Below are 15764 nucleotides of genomic sequence, written 5' to 3' on the forward strand. Positions count from 1 at the left end.
GCTTTAGTCTGCCGTCATGAATATGAACCAGGCTTTAGTCTGCCGTCATGAATATGAACCAGGCTTTAGTCTGCCGTCATGAATATGAACCAGGCTTTAGTCTGCCGTCATGAATATGAACCAGGCTTTAGTCTGCCGTCATGAAAATGAACCAGGCTTTAGTCTGCCGTCATGAATATGAACCAGGCTTTAGTCTGCCGTCATGAATATGAACCAGGCTTTAGTCTGCCGTCATGAAAATGAACCAGGCTTTAGTCTGCTGTCATGAAAATGAACCAGGCTTTAGTCTGCTTTCATGAATATGAACCAGGCTTTAGTCTGCCGTCATGAAAATGAACCAGGCTTTAGTCTGCCGTCATGAAAATGAACCAGGCTTTAGTCTGCCGTCATGAATATGAACCAGGCTTTAGTCTACCGTCATGAATATGAACCAGGCTTTAGTCTGCCGTCATGAATATGAACCAGGCTTTAGTCTGCCGTCATGAATATGAACCAGGCTTTAGTCTGCCGTCATGAATATGAACCAGGCTTTAGTCTGCCGTCATGAAAATGAACCAGGCTTTAGTCTGCCGTCATGAATATGAACCAGGCTTTAGTCTGCCGTCATGAATATGAACCAGGCTTTAGTCTGCCGTCATGAAAATGAACCAGGCTTTAGTCTGCTGTCATGAAAATGAACCAGGCTTTAGTCTGCTTTCATGAATATGAACCAGGCTTTAGTCTGCCGTCATGAAAATGAACCAGGCTTTAGTCTGCCGTCATGAAAATGAACCAGGCTTTAGTCTGCCGTCATGAATATGAACCAGGCTTTAGTCTGCCGTCATGAAAATGAACCAGGCTTTAGTCTGCCGTCATGAATATGAACCAGGCTTTAGTCTGCCGTCATGAATATGAACCAGGCTTTAGTCTGCTGTCATGAATATGAACCAGGCTTTAGTCTGCCGTCATGAAAATGAACCAGGCTTTAGTCTGCCGTCATGAAAATGAACCAGGCTTTAGTCTGCCGTCATGAAAATGAACCAGGCTTTAGTCTGCTTCAGCCCACTCCCTCCCCCACTGTGGTCACATATAGAACTCAGACAGTCCCTTTGAGACTCCTCCACCCTCATTCTACCCCTCCTCACCCCAGGCTCCATCTATTATCAATTTCTTTGTTTATTTTCCCAGAAAATGTTCTTTGTTTATTTCCTGGTAAAACCACCTGGCCCTTTGCAAGGGTCACTGCTGTTGGTATGGGGATCAAGCTCTCACGTTCTCCCTCCAGTTCATATTTCTCCCCAAATTAGAAGAGAGGGAGGAGGAGGAATAGAACAAGAAAGAGGGATAGGGAGGAGGGAGAGAGAGCGAGAGTGAGAGAAAAGAAACAGGAATTAGGCTTTGGCGATATACCATATATACCGCACACGGGATGCTTTTTCAATACCATCAATACAGTTGAAACTGTACACGTGCTGCTCCAGAGCCAGTACTGCTCATTTGCACAATGTGTCTGGTTCACATTCTCTTGTAAATGTCCAAACTCACCAAAAATGACATTCGGTAGCTCCTACCTACAGTGGGGAGAACAAGTATTTGATACAGGTAACGAGTTCAAACAGGTGCAGTTAATACAGGTAATGAGTGGAGAACAGGAGGGCTTTCTAAAGAAAAACTAACAGGTCTGTGAGAGCCGGAATTCTTACTGGTTGGTAGGTGATCAAATACGTATGTCATGCAATAAAATGCAAATTCATTACTTAAAAATCATACAATATGATTTTCTGGATTTTTGTTTTAGATTCCGTCTCTCACAGTTAAAGGGTACCTATGATAAAAATTACAGACCTCTACATGCTTTGTAAGTAGGAAAACCTGCAAAATCGGCAGTGTTTCAAATACTTGTTCTCCCCACTGTATATAGGCATAACTTAATGTCTTTGCAAAAAAAACTAAAAAACATTTGTTTGCGCTCGTTAGCATATTAAACGAGCAACCTCTATGGAAATGTGCTATTACTTGTGCTAATTTTGTTAGCATTCTGGTAATAGACGTCAAATGGGCTTTTATGTATTTTTTGGGCGCCCCCTTATGTACTAAGCTGGTAATATCGTAAATCCCGGGATGAGAGAAGGACGGTATGACGATACAAACATCTGGATACCACCCTACCCTAACAGGAATGAAAGAGAGCGAAGGGGATGAAAAGGAGAAGAAGAGGCAGAAAGAGTAGAAAGCAGAGACAAGACAGGTGAGTGCGAGGGGCAGAGCCTCTCTCTCCCCACCTGGTAGTCTAGGATGCTGAAGCCCAGGCCTCTCTCTCCCTACCTGGTAGTCTAGGATGCTGAAGCCAAGGCCTCTCTCGCTCTCCCTACCTGGTAGTCTAGGATGCTGAAGCCCAGGTCTCTCTCCCCCTACCTGGTAGTCTAGGATGCTGAAGCCCAGGCCTCTCTCGCTCTCCCTACCTGGTAGTCTAGGATGCTGAAGCCCAGGTCTCTCTCTCCCTACCTGGTAGTCTAGGATGCTGAAGCCCAGGTCTCTCTCTCCCTACCTGGTAGTCTAGGATGCTGAAGCCCAAGCCTCTCTCTCCCCCTACCTGGTAGTCTAGGATGCTGAAGCACAGGCCTCTCTCGCTCTCCCTACCTGGTAGTCTAGGATGCTGAAGCCCAGGTCTCTCTCTCCCTACCTGCTAGTCTAGGATGCTGAAGCCCAGGCCTCTCTCGCTCTCCCCACCTGGTAGTCTAGGATGCTGAAGCCCAGGCCTCTCTCTCCCTACCTGGTAGTCTAGGATGCTGAAGCCCAGGCCTCTCTCTCCCCCTACCTGGTAGTCTAGGATGCTGAAACACAGGCCTCTCTCGCTCTCCCTACCTGGTAGTCTAGGATGCTGAAGCCCAGGTCTCTCTCTCCCTACCTGCTAGTCTAGGATGCTGAAGCCCAGGCCTCTCTCGCTCTCCCTACCTGGTAGTCTAGGATGCTGAAGCCCAGGCCTCTCTCTCCCCACCTGGTAGTCTAGGATGCTGAAGCCCAGGCCTCTCTCTCTCCCCCTACCTGGTAGTCTAGGATGCTGAAGCCCAGGCCTCTCTCTCTCTCTCCCTACCTGGTAGTCTAGGATGCTGAAGCCCAGGCCTCTCTCTCCCTACCTGGTAGTCGTATGATGCTGAAGCCCAGGCCTCTCTCGCTCTCCCTACCTGGTAGTCTAGGATGCTGAAGCCCAGGTCTCTCTCCCCCTACCTGGTAGTCTAGGATGATGAAGCCCAGGCCTCTCTCGCTCTCCCTACCTGGTAGTCTAGGATGCTGAAGCCCAGGTCTCTCTCTCCCTACCTGGTCGTCTAGGATGCTGAAGCCCAAGCCTCTCTCTCCCTACCTGGTAGTCTAGGATGCTGAAGCCCAGGCCTCTCTCTCTCCCCCTACCTGGTAGTCTAGGATGCTGAAGCCCAGGCCTCTCTCTCTCTCTCCCTACCTGGTAGTCTAGGATGCTGAAGCCCAGGCCTCTCTCTCCCTACCTGGTAGTCGTAGGATGCTGAAGCCCAGGCCTCTCTCGCTCTCCCTACCTGGTAGTCTAGGATGCTGAAGCCCAGGTCTCTCTCCCCCTACCTGGTAGTCTAGGATGCTGAAGCCCAGGCCTCTCTCGCTCTCCCTACCTGGTCGTCTAGGATGCTGAAGCCCAGGTCTCTCTCTCCCTACCTGGTTGTCTAGGATGCTGAAGCCCAAGCCTCTCTCTCCCTACCTGGTAGTCTAGGATGCTGAAGCCCAGGCCTCTCTCTCTCCCCCTACCTGGTAGTCTAGGATGCTGAAGCACAGGCCTCTCTCGCTCTCCCTACCTGGTAGTCTAGGATTCTGAAGCCCAGGTCTCTCTCTCCCTACCTGCTAGTCTAGGATGCTGAAGCCCAGGCCTCTCTCGCTCTCCCTACCCGGTAGTCTAGGATGCTGAAGCCCAGGTCTCTCTCTCCCTACCTGGTAGTCTAGGATGCTGAAGCCCAAGCCTCTCTCTCCCTACCTGGTAGTCTAGGATGCTGAAGCCCAGGCCTCTCTCTCTCCCCCTACCTGGTAGTCTAGCATGCTGAAGCCCAGGCCTCTCTCGCTCTCCCTACCTGGTAGTCTAGGATGCTGAAGCCCAGGTCTCTCTCTCCCCACCTGGTAGTCTAGGATGCTGAAGCCCAGGCCTCTCTCTCCCTACCTGGTAGTCTAGGATGCTGAAGCCCAGGCCTCTCTCTCTCCCCCTACCTTGTAGTCTAGGATGCTGAAGCCCAGGCCTCCCCCTCTCTCTCCCTACCTGGTAGTCTAGGATGCTGAAGCCCAGGCCTCTCTCTCTCCCCTACCTGGTAGTCTAGGATGCTGAAGCCCAGGCCTCTCTCTCTCCCTACCTGGTAGTCTAGGATGCTGAAGCCCAGGCCTCTCTCGCTCTCCCTACCTGGTAGTCTAGGATGCTGAAGCCCAGGCCTCTCTCTCTCCCTACCTGGTAGTCTAGGATGCTGAAGCCCAGGCCTCTCTCTCTCCCCTACCTGGTAGTCTAGGATGCTGAAGCCCAGGCCTCCCTCTCTCTCCCTACCTGGTAGTCTAGGATGCTGAAGCCCAGGTCTCTCTCTCCCTACCTGGTAGTCTAGGATGCTGAAGCCCAGGCCTCTCTCTCCCTACCTGTTAGTCTAGGATGCTGAAGCCCAGGCCTCTCTCTCTCCCCCTACCTGGTAGTCTAGGATGCTGAAGACCAGGCCTCTCTCGCTCTCCCTACCTGGTAGTCTAGGATGCTGAAGCCCAGGTCTCTCTCTCCCTACCTGCTAGTCTAGGATGCTGAAGCCCAGGCCTCCCTCTCTCTCCCTACCTGGTAGTCTAGGATGCTGAAGCCCAGGCCTCCCTCTCTCTCCCCCTACCTGGTAGTCTAGGATGCTGAAGCCCAGGCCTCCCTCTCTCTCCCCCTACCTGGTAGTCTAGGATGCTGAAGCCCAGGCCTCTCTCGCTCTCCCTACCTGGTAGTCTAGGATGCTGAAGCCCAGGCCTCTCTCTCCCTACCTGGTAGTCTAGGATGCTGAAGCCCAAGCCTCTCTCTCCCTACCTGGTAGTCTAGGATGCTGAAGCCCAGGCCTCTCTTGCTCTCCCTACCTGGTAGTCTAGGATGCTGAAGCCCAGGTCTCTCTCCCCCTACCTGGTAGTCTAGGATGCTGAAGCCCAGGCCTCTCTCGCTCTCCCTACCTGGTAGTCTAGGATGCTGAAGCCCAGGCCTCCCTCTCTCTCCCTACCTGGTAGTCTAGGATGCTGAAGCCCAGGCCTCTCTCTCTCCTCACCTGGTAGTCTAGGATGCTGAAGCCCAGGCCTCTCTCTCTCCCCCTACGTGGTAGTCTAGGATGCTGAAGCACAGGCCTCTCTCGCTCTCCCTACCTGGTAGTCTAGGATGCTGAAGCCCAGGTCTCTCTCTCCCTACCTGCTAGTCTGGGATGCTGAAGCCCAGGCCTCTCTCGCTCTCCCTACCTGGTAGTCTAGGATGCTGAAGCCCAGGCCTCTCTCTCCCCACCTGGTAGTCTAGGATGCTGAAGCCCAGGCCTCTCTCTCCCTACCTGGTAGTCTAGGATGCTGAAGCCCAGGCCTCTCTCTCTCCCCCTACCTTGTAGTCTAGGATGCTGAAGCCCAGGCCTCCCCCTCTCTCTCCCTACCTGGTAGTCTAGGATGCTGAAGCCCAGGCCTCTCTCTCTCCTCACCTGGTAGTCTAGGATGCTGAAGCCCAGGCCTCTCTCTCTCCCCCTACGTGGTAGTCTAGGATGCTGAAGCCAAGGCCTCTCTCGCTCTCCCTACCTGGTAGTCTAGGATGCTGAAGCCCAGGTCTCTCTCTCCCTACCTGGTAGTCTAGGATGCTGAAGCCCAGGCCTCTCTCGCTCTCCCTACCTGGTAGTCTAGGATGCTGAAGCCCAGGTCTCTCTCTCCCTACCTGGTAGTCTAGGATGCTGAAGCCCAGGTCTCTCTCTCCCTACCTGGTAGTCTAGGATGCTGAAGCCCAGGCCTCTCTCTCCCTACCTGGTAGTCTAGGATGCTGAAGCCCAGGCCTCTCTCTCTCCCCCTACCTGGTAGTCTAGGATGCTGAAGCCCAGGCCTCTCTCGCTCTCCCTACCTGGTAGTCTAGGATGCTGAAGCCCAGGTCTCTCTCTTCCTACCTGCTAGTCTAGGATGCTGAAGCCCAGGCCTCTCTCGCTCTCCCTACCTGGTAGTCTAGGATGCTGAAACCCAGGTCTCTCTCTCCCTACCTGCTAGTCTGGGATGCTGAAGCCCAGGCCTCTCTCGCTCTCCCTACCTGGTAGTCTGGGATGCTGAAGCCCAGGCCTCTCTCTCCCCACCTGGTAGTCTAGGATGCTGAAGCCCAGGCCTCTCTCTCCCCACCTGGTAGTCTAGGATGCTGAAGCCCAGGCCTCTCTCTCCCTACCTGGTAGTCTAGGATGCTGAAGCCCAGGCCTCTCTCTCTCCCCCTACCTTGTAGTCTAGGATGCTGAAGCCAAGGCCTCCCCCTCTCTCTCCCTACCTGGTAGTCTAGGATGCTGAAGCCCAGGCCTCTCTCTCTCCTCACCTGGTAGTCTAGGATGCTGAAGCCCAGGCCTCTCTCTCCCTACCTGGTAGTCTAGGATGCTGAAGCCAAGGCCTCTCTCGCTCTCCCTACCTGGTAGTCTAGGATGCTGAAGCCCAGGTCTCTCTCTCCCTACCTGGTAGTCTAGGATGCTGAAGCCCAGGTCTCTCTCTCCCTACCTGGTAGTCTAGGATGCTGAAGCCCAGGTCTCTCTCTCCCTACCTGGTAGTCTAGGATGCTGAAGCCCAGGCCTCTCTCTCCCTACCTGGTAGTCTAGGATGCTGAAGCCCAGGCCTCTCTCTCTCCCCCTACCTGGTAGTCTAGGATGCTGAAGCCCAGGCCTCTCTCGCTCTCCCTACCTGGTAGTCTAGGATGCTGAAGCCCAGGTCTCTCTCTTCCCTACCTGCTAGTCTAGGATGCTGAAGCCCAGGCCTCTCTCGCTCCCCCTACCTGGTAGTCTAGGATGCTGAAGCCCAGGTCTCTCTCTCCCTACCTGGTAGTCTAGGATGCTGAAGCCCAAGCCTCTCTCTCCCTACCTGGTAGTCTAGGATGCTGAAGCCCAGGCCTCCCTCTCTCTCCCTACCTGGTAGTCTAGGATGCTGAAGCCCAGGCCTCTCTCGCTCTCCCTACCTGGTAGTCTAGGATGCTGAAGCCCAGGCCTCTCTCTCCCTACCTGGTAGTCCAGGATGCTGATGCCCAAGCCTCTCTCTCCCTACCTGGTAGTCTAGGATGCTGAAGCCCAGGCCTCCCTCTCTCTCCCTACCTGGTAGTCTAGGATGCTGAAGCCCAGGCCTCCCTCTCTCTCCCCCTACCTGGTAGTCTAGGATGCTGAAGCCCAGGCCTCCCTCTCTCTCCCCCTACCTGGTAGTCTAGGATGCTGAAGCCCAGGCCTCTCTCGCTCTCCCTACCTGGTAGTCTAGGATGCTGAAGCCCAGGCCTCTCTCTCCCTACCTGGTAGTCTAGGATGCTGAAGCCCAGGCCTCTCTCTCCCTACCTGGTAGTCTAGGATGCTGAAGCCCAGGCCTCTCTCGCTCTCCCTACCTGGTAGTCTAGGATGCTGAAGCCCAGGCCTCCCTCTCTCTCCCTACCTGGTAGTCTAGGATGCTGAAGCTCAGGCCTCCCTCTCTCTCCCCCTATCTGGTAGTCTAGGATGCTGAAGCCCAGGCCTCTCTCGCTCTCCCTACCTGGTAGTCTAGGATGCTGAAGCCCAGGCCTCCCTCTCTCCCCCTACCTGGTAGTCTAGGATGCTGAAGCCCAGGCCTCCCTCTCTCTCCCCCTACGTGGTAGTCTAGGATGCTGAAGCACAGGCCTCTCTCACTCTCCCTACCTGGTAGTCTAGGATGCTGAAGCCCAGGTCTCTCTCTCCCTACCTGCTAGTCTGGGATGCTGAAGCCCAGGCCTCTCTCGCTCTCCCTACCTGGTAGTCTAGTATGCTGAAGCCCAGGCCTCTCTCTCCCCACCTGGTAGTCTAGGATGCTGAAGCCCAGGCCTCTCTCTCCCTACCTGGTAGTCTAGGATGCTGAAGCCCAGGCCTCTCTCTCTCCCCCTACCTTGTAGTCTAGGATGCTGAAGCCCAGGCCTCCCCCTCTCTCTCCCTACCTGGTAGTCTAGGATGCTGAAGCCCAGGCCTCTCTCTCTCCTCACCTGGTAGTCTAGGATGCTGAAGCCCAGGCCTCTCTCACCCTACCTGGTAGTCTAGGATGCTGAAGCCAAGGCCTCTCTCGCTCTCCCTACCTGGTAGTCTAGGATGCTGAAGCCCAGGCCTCTCTCGCTCTCCCTACCTGGTAGTCTAGGATGCTGAAGCCCAGGTCTCTCTCTCCCTACCTGGTAGTCTAGGATGCTGAAGCCCAGGTCTCTCTCTCCCTACCTGGTAGTCTAGGATGCTGAAGCCCAGGTCTCTCTCTCCCTACCTGGTAGTCTAGGATGCTGAAGCCCAGGCCTCTCTCTCCCTACCTGGTAGTCTAGGATGCTGAAGCCCAGGCCTCTCTCTCTCCCCCTACCTGGTAGTCTAGGATGCTGAAGCCCAGGCCTCTCTCGCTCTCCCTACCTGGTAGTCTAGGATGCTGAAGCCCAGGTCTCTCTCTTCCTACCTGCTAGTCTAGGATGCTGAAGCCCAGGCCTCTCTCGCTCCCCCTACCTGGTAGTCTAGGATGCTGAAGCCCAGGCTCTCTCTCTCCCTACCTGGTAGTCTAGGATGCTGAAGCCCAAGCCTCTCTCTCCCTACCTGGTAGTCTAGGATGCTGAAGCCCAGGCCTCCCTCTCTCTCCCTACCTGGTAGTCTAGGATGCTGAAGCCCAGGCCTCTCTCGCTCTCCCTACCTGGTAGTCTAGGATGCTGAAGCCCAGGCCTCTCTCTCCCTACCTGGTAGTCCAGGATGCTGATGCCCAAGCCTCTCTCTCCCTACCTGGTAGTCTAGGATGCTGAAGCCCAGGCCTCCCTCTCTCTCCCTACCTGGTAGTCTAGGATGCTGAAGCCCAGGCCTCCCTCTCTCTCCCCCTACCTGGTAGTCTAGGATGCTGAAGCCCAGGCCTCTCTCGCTCTCCCTACCTGGTAGTCTAGGATGCTGAAGCCCAGGCCTCTCTCTCCCTACCTGGTAGTCTAGGATGCTGAAGCCCAGGCCTCTCTCTCCCTACCTGGTAGTCTAGGATGCTGAAGCCCAGGCCTCTCTCGCTCTCCCTACCTGGTAGTCTAGGATGCTGAAGCCCAGGCCTCTCTCTCCCTACCTGGTAGTCCAGGATGCTGATGCCCAAGCCTCTCTCTCCCTACCTGGTAGTCTAGGATGCTGAAGCCCAGGCCTCCCTCTCTCTCCCTACCTGGTAGTCTAGGATGCTGAAGCTCAGGCCTCCCTCTCTCTCCCCCTACCTGGTAGTCTAGGATGCTGAAGCCCAGGCCTCTCTCGCTCTCCCTACCTGGTAGTCTAGGATGCTGAAGCCCAGGCCTCCCTCTCTCCCCCTACCTGGTAGTCTAGGATGCTGAAGCCCAGGCCTCCCTCTCTCTCCCCCTATGTGGTAGTCTAGGATGCTGAAGCACAGGCCTCTCTCACTCTCCCTACCTGGTAGTCTAGGATGCTGAAGCCCAGGTCTCTCTCTCCCTACCTGCTAGTCTGGGATGCTGAAGCCCAGGCCTCTCTCGCTCTCCCTACCTGGTAGTCTAGTATGCTGAAGCCCAGGCCTCTCTCTCCCCACCTGGTAGTCTAGGATGCTGAAGCCCAGGCCTCTCTCTCCCTACCTGGTAGTCTAGGATGCTGAAGCCCAGGCCTCTCTCTCTCCCCTACCTTGTAGTCTAGGATGCTGAAGCCCAGGCCTCCCCCTCTCTCTCCCTACCTGGTAGTCTAGGATGCTGAAGCCCAGGCCTCTCTCTCTCCTCACCTGGTAGTCTAGGATGCTGAAGCCCAGGCCTCTCTCACCCTACCTGGTAGTCTAGGATGCTGAAGCCAAGGCCTCTCTCGCTCTCCCTACCTGGTAGTCTAGGATGCTGAAGCCCAGGTCTCTCTCTCCCTACCTGGTAGTCTAGGATGCTGAAGCCCAGGCCTCTCTCGCTCTCCCTACCTGGTAGTCTAGGATGCTGAAGCCCAGGTCTCTCTCTCCCTACCTGGTAGTCTAGGATGCTGAAGCCCAGGTCTCTCTCTCCCTACCTGGTAGTCTAGGATGCTGAAGCCCAGGCTCTCTCTCTCCCTACCTGGTAGTCTAGGATGCTGAAGCCCAGGCCTCTCTCTCTCCCCTACCTGGTAGTCTAGGATGCTGAAGCCCAGGCCTCCCTCTCTCTCCCCTACCTGGTAGTCTAGGATGCTGAAGCCCAGGCCTCTCTCTCTCCCCCTACCTGGTAGTCTAGGATGCTGAAGCCCAGGCCTCTCTCGCTCTCCCTACCTGGTAGTCTAGGGTGCTGAAGCCCAGGCCTCTCTCTCCCTACCTGCTAGTCTAGGATGCTGAAGCCCAGGCCTCTCTCGCTCTCCCTACCTGGTAGTCTAGGATGCTGAAGCCCAGGCCTCCCTCTCTCTCCCTACCTGGTAGTCTAGGATGCTGAAGCCCAGGCCTCCCTCTCTCTCCCCCTACCTGGTAGTCTAGGATGCTGAAGCCCAGGCCTCCCTCTCTCTCCCCCTACCTGGTAGTCTAGGATGCTGAAGCCCAGGCCTCTCTCGCTCTCCCTACCTGGTAGTCTAGGATGCTGAAGCCCAGGCCTCTCTCTCCCTACCTGGTAGTCTAGGATGCTGAAGCCCAGGCCTCCCTCTCTCTCCCTACCTGGTAGTCTAGGATGCTGAAGCCCAGGCCTCTCTCTCCCTACCTGGTAGTCTAGGATGCTGAAGCCCAGGCCTCTCTCTCCCTACCTGGTAGTCTAGGATGCTGAAGCCCAGGCCTCCCTCTCTCTCCCTACCTGGTAGTCTAGGATGCTGAAGCTCAGGCCTCCCTCTCTCTCCCCCTACCTGGTAGTCTAGGATGCTGAAGCCCAGGCCTCTCTCGCTCTCCCTACCTGGTAGTCTAGGATGCTGAAGCCCAGGCCTCCCTCTCTCCCCCTACCTGGTAGTCTAGGATGCTGAAGCCCAGGCCTCCCTCTCTCTCCCCCTACCTGGTAGTCTAGGATGCTGAAGCCAAGGCCTCTCTCGCTCTCCCTACCTGGTAGTCTAAGATGCTGAAGCCCAGGCCTCTCTCTCTCCCCCTACCTGGTAGTCTAGGATGCTGAAGCCCAGGCCTCTCTCTCTCTCCCTACCTGGTAGTCTAGGATGCTGAAGCACAGGTCTCTCTCTCCCTACCTGGTAGTCTAGGATGCTGAAGCCCAAGCCTCTCTCTCCCTACCTGGTAGTCTAGGATGCTGAAGCCCAGGCCTCCCTCTCTCTCCCTACCTGGTAGTCTAGGATGCTGAAGCCCAGGCCTCCCTCTCTCTCCCCCTACCTGGTAGTCTAGGATGCTGAAGCCCAGGCCTCCCTCTCTCTCCCCCTACCTGGTAGTCTAGGATGCTGAAGCCCAGGCCTCTCTCTCTCCCCCTACCTGGTAGTCTAGGATGCTGAAGCCCAGGCCTCTCTCGCTCTCCCTACCTGGTAGTCTAGGATGCTGAAGCCCAGGTCTCTCTCTCCCTACCTGCTAGTCTAGGATGCTGAAGCCCAGGCCTCTCTCGCTCTCCCTACCTGGTAGTCTAGGATGCTGAAGCCCAGGCCTCTCTCGCTCTCCCTACCTGGTAGTCTAGGATGCTGAAGCCCAGGCCTCCCTCTCTCTCCCTACCTGGTAGTCTAGGATGCTGAAGCCCAGGCCTCCCTCTCTCTCCCCCTACCTGGTAGTCTAGGATGCTGAAGCCCAGGCCTCTCTCTCTCCCCCTACCTGGTAGTCTAGGATGCTGAAGCCCAGGCCTCCCTCTCTCTTCTCCAGCTCCAACAACTGGATGTCTGGGGACCACAGAGCCAGCTCTCCCTCTTCATCCTCCTCCTCTTCTCCTTCCTCATGCACTTTCTCCTTCTGGTGGCTGGGGTATGTGGGCGCTTGCTCCTCCTCTGAGATCTCCTTTAGGGTGGCTTGGTCCTGCTGGGTGAAAGAGGAACACGGTTAAGACAGGATATTTTAGGTTCCGGAACATCTTTACCAGATAAAAACGGATATGTGTTGTACTGTCACCTGGCAACTGTCATCGGCTACATTACACACAGTAAGGACATGCAGCATGGCTATCATACGTATGTATGTGTGTGTGTGTACATGCGTGTGCGTGCTTACATATGTGTGTGTGTGTGTGTGTGTGTGCACGTGTGTGACTGTCTGAATGTGTGTCCTGACCTCAGAGAGGCTGGCAGCGGTGCTGGGCGAGCGCCACTCATCGTCCCAGTCAGGCTGGTAGTCTGAGTTCTCCTCTGTCAGGTGTCTGCAGCACACCAGGGTGAAGGGAGGGGGAACCTCACGAAGGAACGCAACCGCCTCGCGCCTCGACTTGCCGTACAGCTGCACCCCGTTTACCTGTAGACAGAGACACACGTAAGCACGTACGGCGACACAAACACAATTCACATGTAGCGTACAGGAAATTCCCTTAAGATATCATAACCACAGAGGTGCTCTATCTCCTGCACAAGGCAGACACACAGAAAAGCACGCCATTCACCTGCACAGTGTGAGCGCACACACACACACACACACACACACACACACACACACACACACACACACACACACACACACACACACACACACACACACACACACACACACACACACACACACACACACACACACACACACACACACACACACACACACACACACACATTTCACTTAGAGTAAATACACAGCCAACTTTTGGCTGGTGACCAGTTTCAAAAGGGAAGATACACTATACAGTACAATTCCAGGTGAAGCTGGTTGAGAGAAAACCAAGAGTGTGCAAAGCTGTCATCAAGGCAAAGGGTGGCTACTTTGAAGAATCTAAAATATATTTTGATTTGTTTAACACTTTTTTGGTTACTACATGATTCCATATGTGTTATTTCATAGTTTTGGTGTCTTCATTATTATTCAACAATGTAGAAAATAGTACAAATAACAAAAACCCATGAATGAGTAGGTGTGTCCAAACTTTTGACTGGTACCGTGCATACAACAGTATGTGGAAACGCCTTCAAATTAGTGGATACGGCTATTTCAGCCACACCCATTGCTGACAGGTGTATAAAAATTGAGCACACAGCCATGCAATCTCCATAGACAAACATTGGCAGTAGAATGGCCTTACTAAATAGATCAGTGACTTTCAACGTGGCACCATAATAGGATGGCACCTTTCCAACAAGTCAGGTCGTCACATTTCTGCCTTTCTAGACCTGCCCCTGTCCACTGTACGTGCTGTTATTGTGAAGTGGAAACGTCTAGGAGAAACCACGGCTCAGTCGCGAAGTGGTAGACTACCCAAGCTCACAGAACGGGACCGGTAAGTGCTGAAGCGCGTAGCGCATAAGAATCGTCTGTCCTCCCTGCCGAATTCCAAACTGCTTCTGGACACAACGTCAGCACAATAACTTAGTTGGGAACTTCATGAAATGGATTGCCATGGCCGAGCAGATTCACAAGCCTAACATCACCAAGCGCAATAACAAGCGACGGCTGGATTGGTGTAAAGTTCGCCGCCATTGGACTCTGGAGCAGCGGAAACGCATTCTCTGGAGCCAGCTGGCAGTCCGATGGACAAATTTGGATTGGCGGATCCCAGGAGAAAGCTACCTGCCCCAATGCATAGTGCCAACTGTATAGTTTGGTGGAGAAGGAATAATGGTCTGGTGCTGTTTTTCATGGTTCGGGCTAGGGCCCTTAGTTCCAGTGAAGGGAAACCTTAATGCTACAGCATACAATGACATTCTAGACGATTCTGTGTTTCCAACTTTGTGACAATTGTTTGGGGAAGGCCCTTTCCTCTTTCAGCATGACAATGCCTCCGTGCACAAAGCAAGGTCCATACAGAAATGTTTTGTCGAGATCGGTGTGTAAGAACTTGACCGGCCTGCACAGAGCCCTCACCTCAACCCCATCGAAGACCTTTGGGATGAATTGTAACGCCGACTGCAAGCCAGGCCTAATTGCACAAAATCAGTGCCCGACCTCACTAATGCTCTTGTCGCTGAATGGAAACAAGTCCCCGCAGCAATGTTCCAACATCTAGTGGAAAGGCATCCCAAAAGAGTGAAGGCTGTTATAGCAGCAGGGGGGGGACCAACTCCATGTTAATGCCGATGATTTTGGAATGAGATGTTCGACGAGCAGGTGTCCACATACTTCTGGTCATGTAGTGTAAGACATCAGAAGCTAATGGAGTCAATTTGTGACTTCAACAATTCCCAACAAAGGTTATCTCACTGTTAATGAAGTGAACCAAGAGAGATATAGTAGCCCGGAGGAGGGTGTGTGTTGGTACTTGCGCCTGTGTGTGTGTCTGTACACGCGCCTGTGTGTGTGTGTGTGTGTGTGCTCGTGATCATGCATGTGTGTGTGCGCGTGTGTGTGTGTGAGATCAGAGGGGCCAACCCAGTGGTATAGCCCTATTCTCAGTGAGGGGACTCAGGGAGCCGCTGGGCCTCTTGATTGCTGTTTAATGGAGCGGGATGTGCAGAGGCATCTGGAGAGCCTGGCTGATGCTGGCTGCTCCGTGCCATCTGCCCAGAGATGTAGGGAAGACCTGGCCACCTCTACTAAGGTTTAGGGGCCTGCCATCTTACCGGGAGACTGCGGCTCAGAAAAATGTGTGTGTACTAGTATGCCGGGTTGGGGATGTGACGAAGCCTGACATAAAATTGAACTATACCTTCGGGCATTTAAAAGATGAATCTAGCGATACCTCTCCTCTCCTCCTCTCCCAGAGTATTCCTGTCCTGTGTGTGCCACAGTACCATGGTGGTTGCTTCTGCCACGACTGCCAACAGCAACAGGCTGAGGGCACAGTGGTGAATCTGCACCAAGCCGTGCCAGGGAGGGGAGCGGGCAGGAAGAGGGAGCGGGCAGGAAGAGGGGTAGGGGTGCGCAGGGGGTGGCACAGAGGGGGCGAGGGAGGCAGGGGTCTGACGTACAGATGGCCTCGGTTAGCCTGCTAACCCCTCTTCACAGGAGTATGTACGCACACACACACTCCCCCAACCACACACTCATATAGACAAACACACACATTCCCCCAACCACAAACTCATATAGACAAACACACACACCTATAATCCAAAAGCCTAATGAACAACAGAAAATACAACAGCCCAGAGTTCCCCTGTAGTGTACATTAGACACAGGTCTAACTAACCCCCTCCAGTCACAGCTACATCTGAACTGGAGCCAGGGACATCGCCTGACCACCAAGGTCATTGGACAGGCTCAAGGTGATAGAGAACAAAATATACTAGGAAATGATTTTTAAGTTATGACACATTAAATGTGTGCTACCATAATTTTGAGGTTCCGCCAGGTAAAGCCTGCATGTATAACCAATGCATTATGACTGGCAGATCACGGGTTATCTATCACTGACTGATCTTTATGCTACATCCCATCCATTATTAAATGTCATGGTTTGGTTACTTTGTATGCATTTAGACAAGGAAAATGTTGTATGTGTGTTGTGCGGTGTGTTGTTGTTCGATGCCTGTCCAGTACCTCTAGTAGTTCGTCCTCTGGTCTCAGGAGGCCGTGTTTGGCCACAGGGCCCCCTGGGGCCACAGAGGAGATGTAGTGGTGGCCGTCAAACGAGTCCAACTCCACCCCCAGACGCATGGTGTGGATGGGTAGCAGCTAGGATA

The 15764-nt window shown here is 54.0% G+C and overlaps 1 protein-coding gene across 1 annotated transcript in view; it reads right to left on the bottom strand.

The window, feature by feature from the left end:
* LOC139539529 (inaD-like protein) overlaps nucleotides 1–15764 on the bottom strand; it is a 269424-nt gene that overhangs the window by 216126 nt on the left and 37534 nt on the right. Inside the window, exons 14-16 of the mRNA XM_071342573.1 lie at nucleotides 15622–15756; nucleotides 12280–12456; nucleotides 11830–12030 (exon numbers count right to left, since the gene is read on the bottom strand). Coding sequence (XP_071198674.1) covers nucleotides 11830–12030; nucleotides 12280–12456; nucleotides 15622–15756 — 513 coding nt within the window. The remainder of the gene's footprint in view (nucleotides 1–11829; nucleotides 12031–12279; nucleotides 12457–15621; nucleotides 15757–15764) is intronic.

Source organism: Salvelinus alpinus, chromosome 15 (assembly GCF_045679555.1).
Source record: "Salvelinus alpinus chromosome 15, SLU_Salpinus.1, whole genome shotgun sequence".
NCBI lineage: Eukaryota > Metazoa > Chordata > Actinopteri > Salmoniformes > Salmonidae > Salvelinus > Salvelinus alpinus.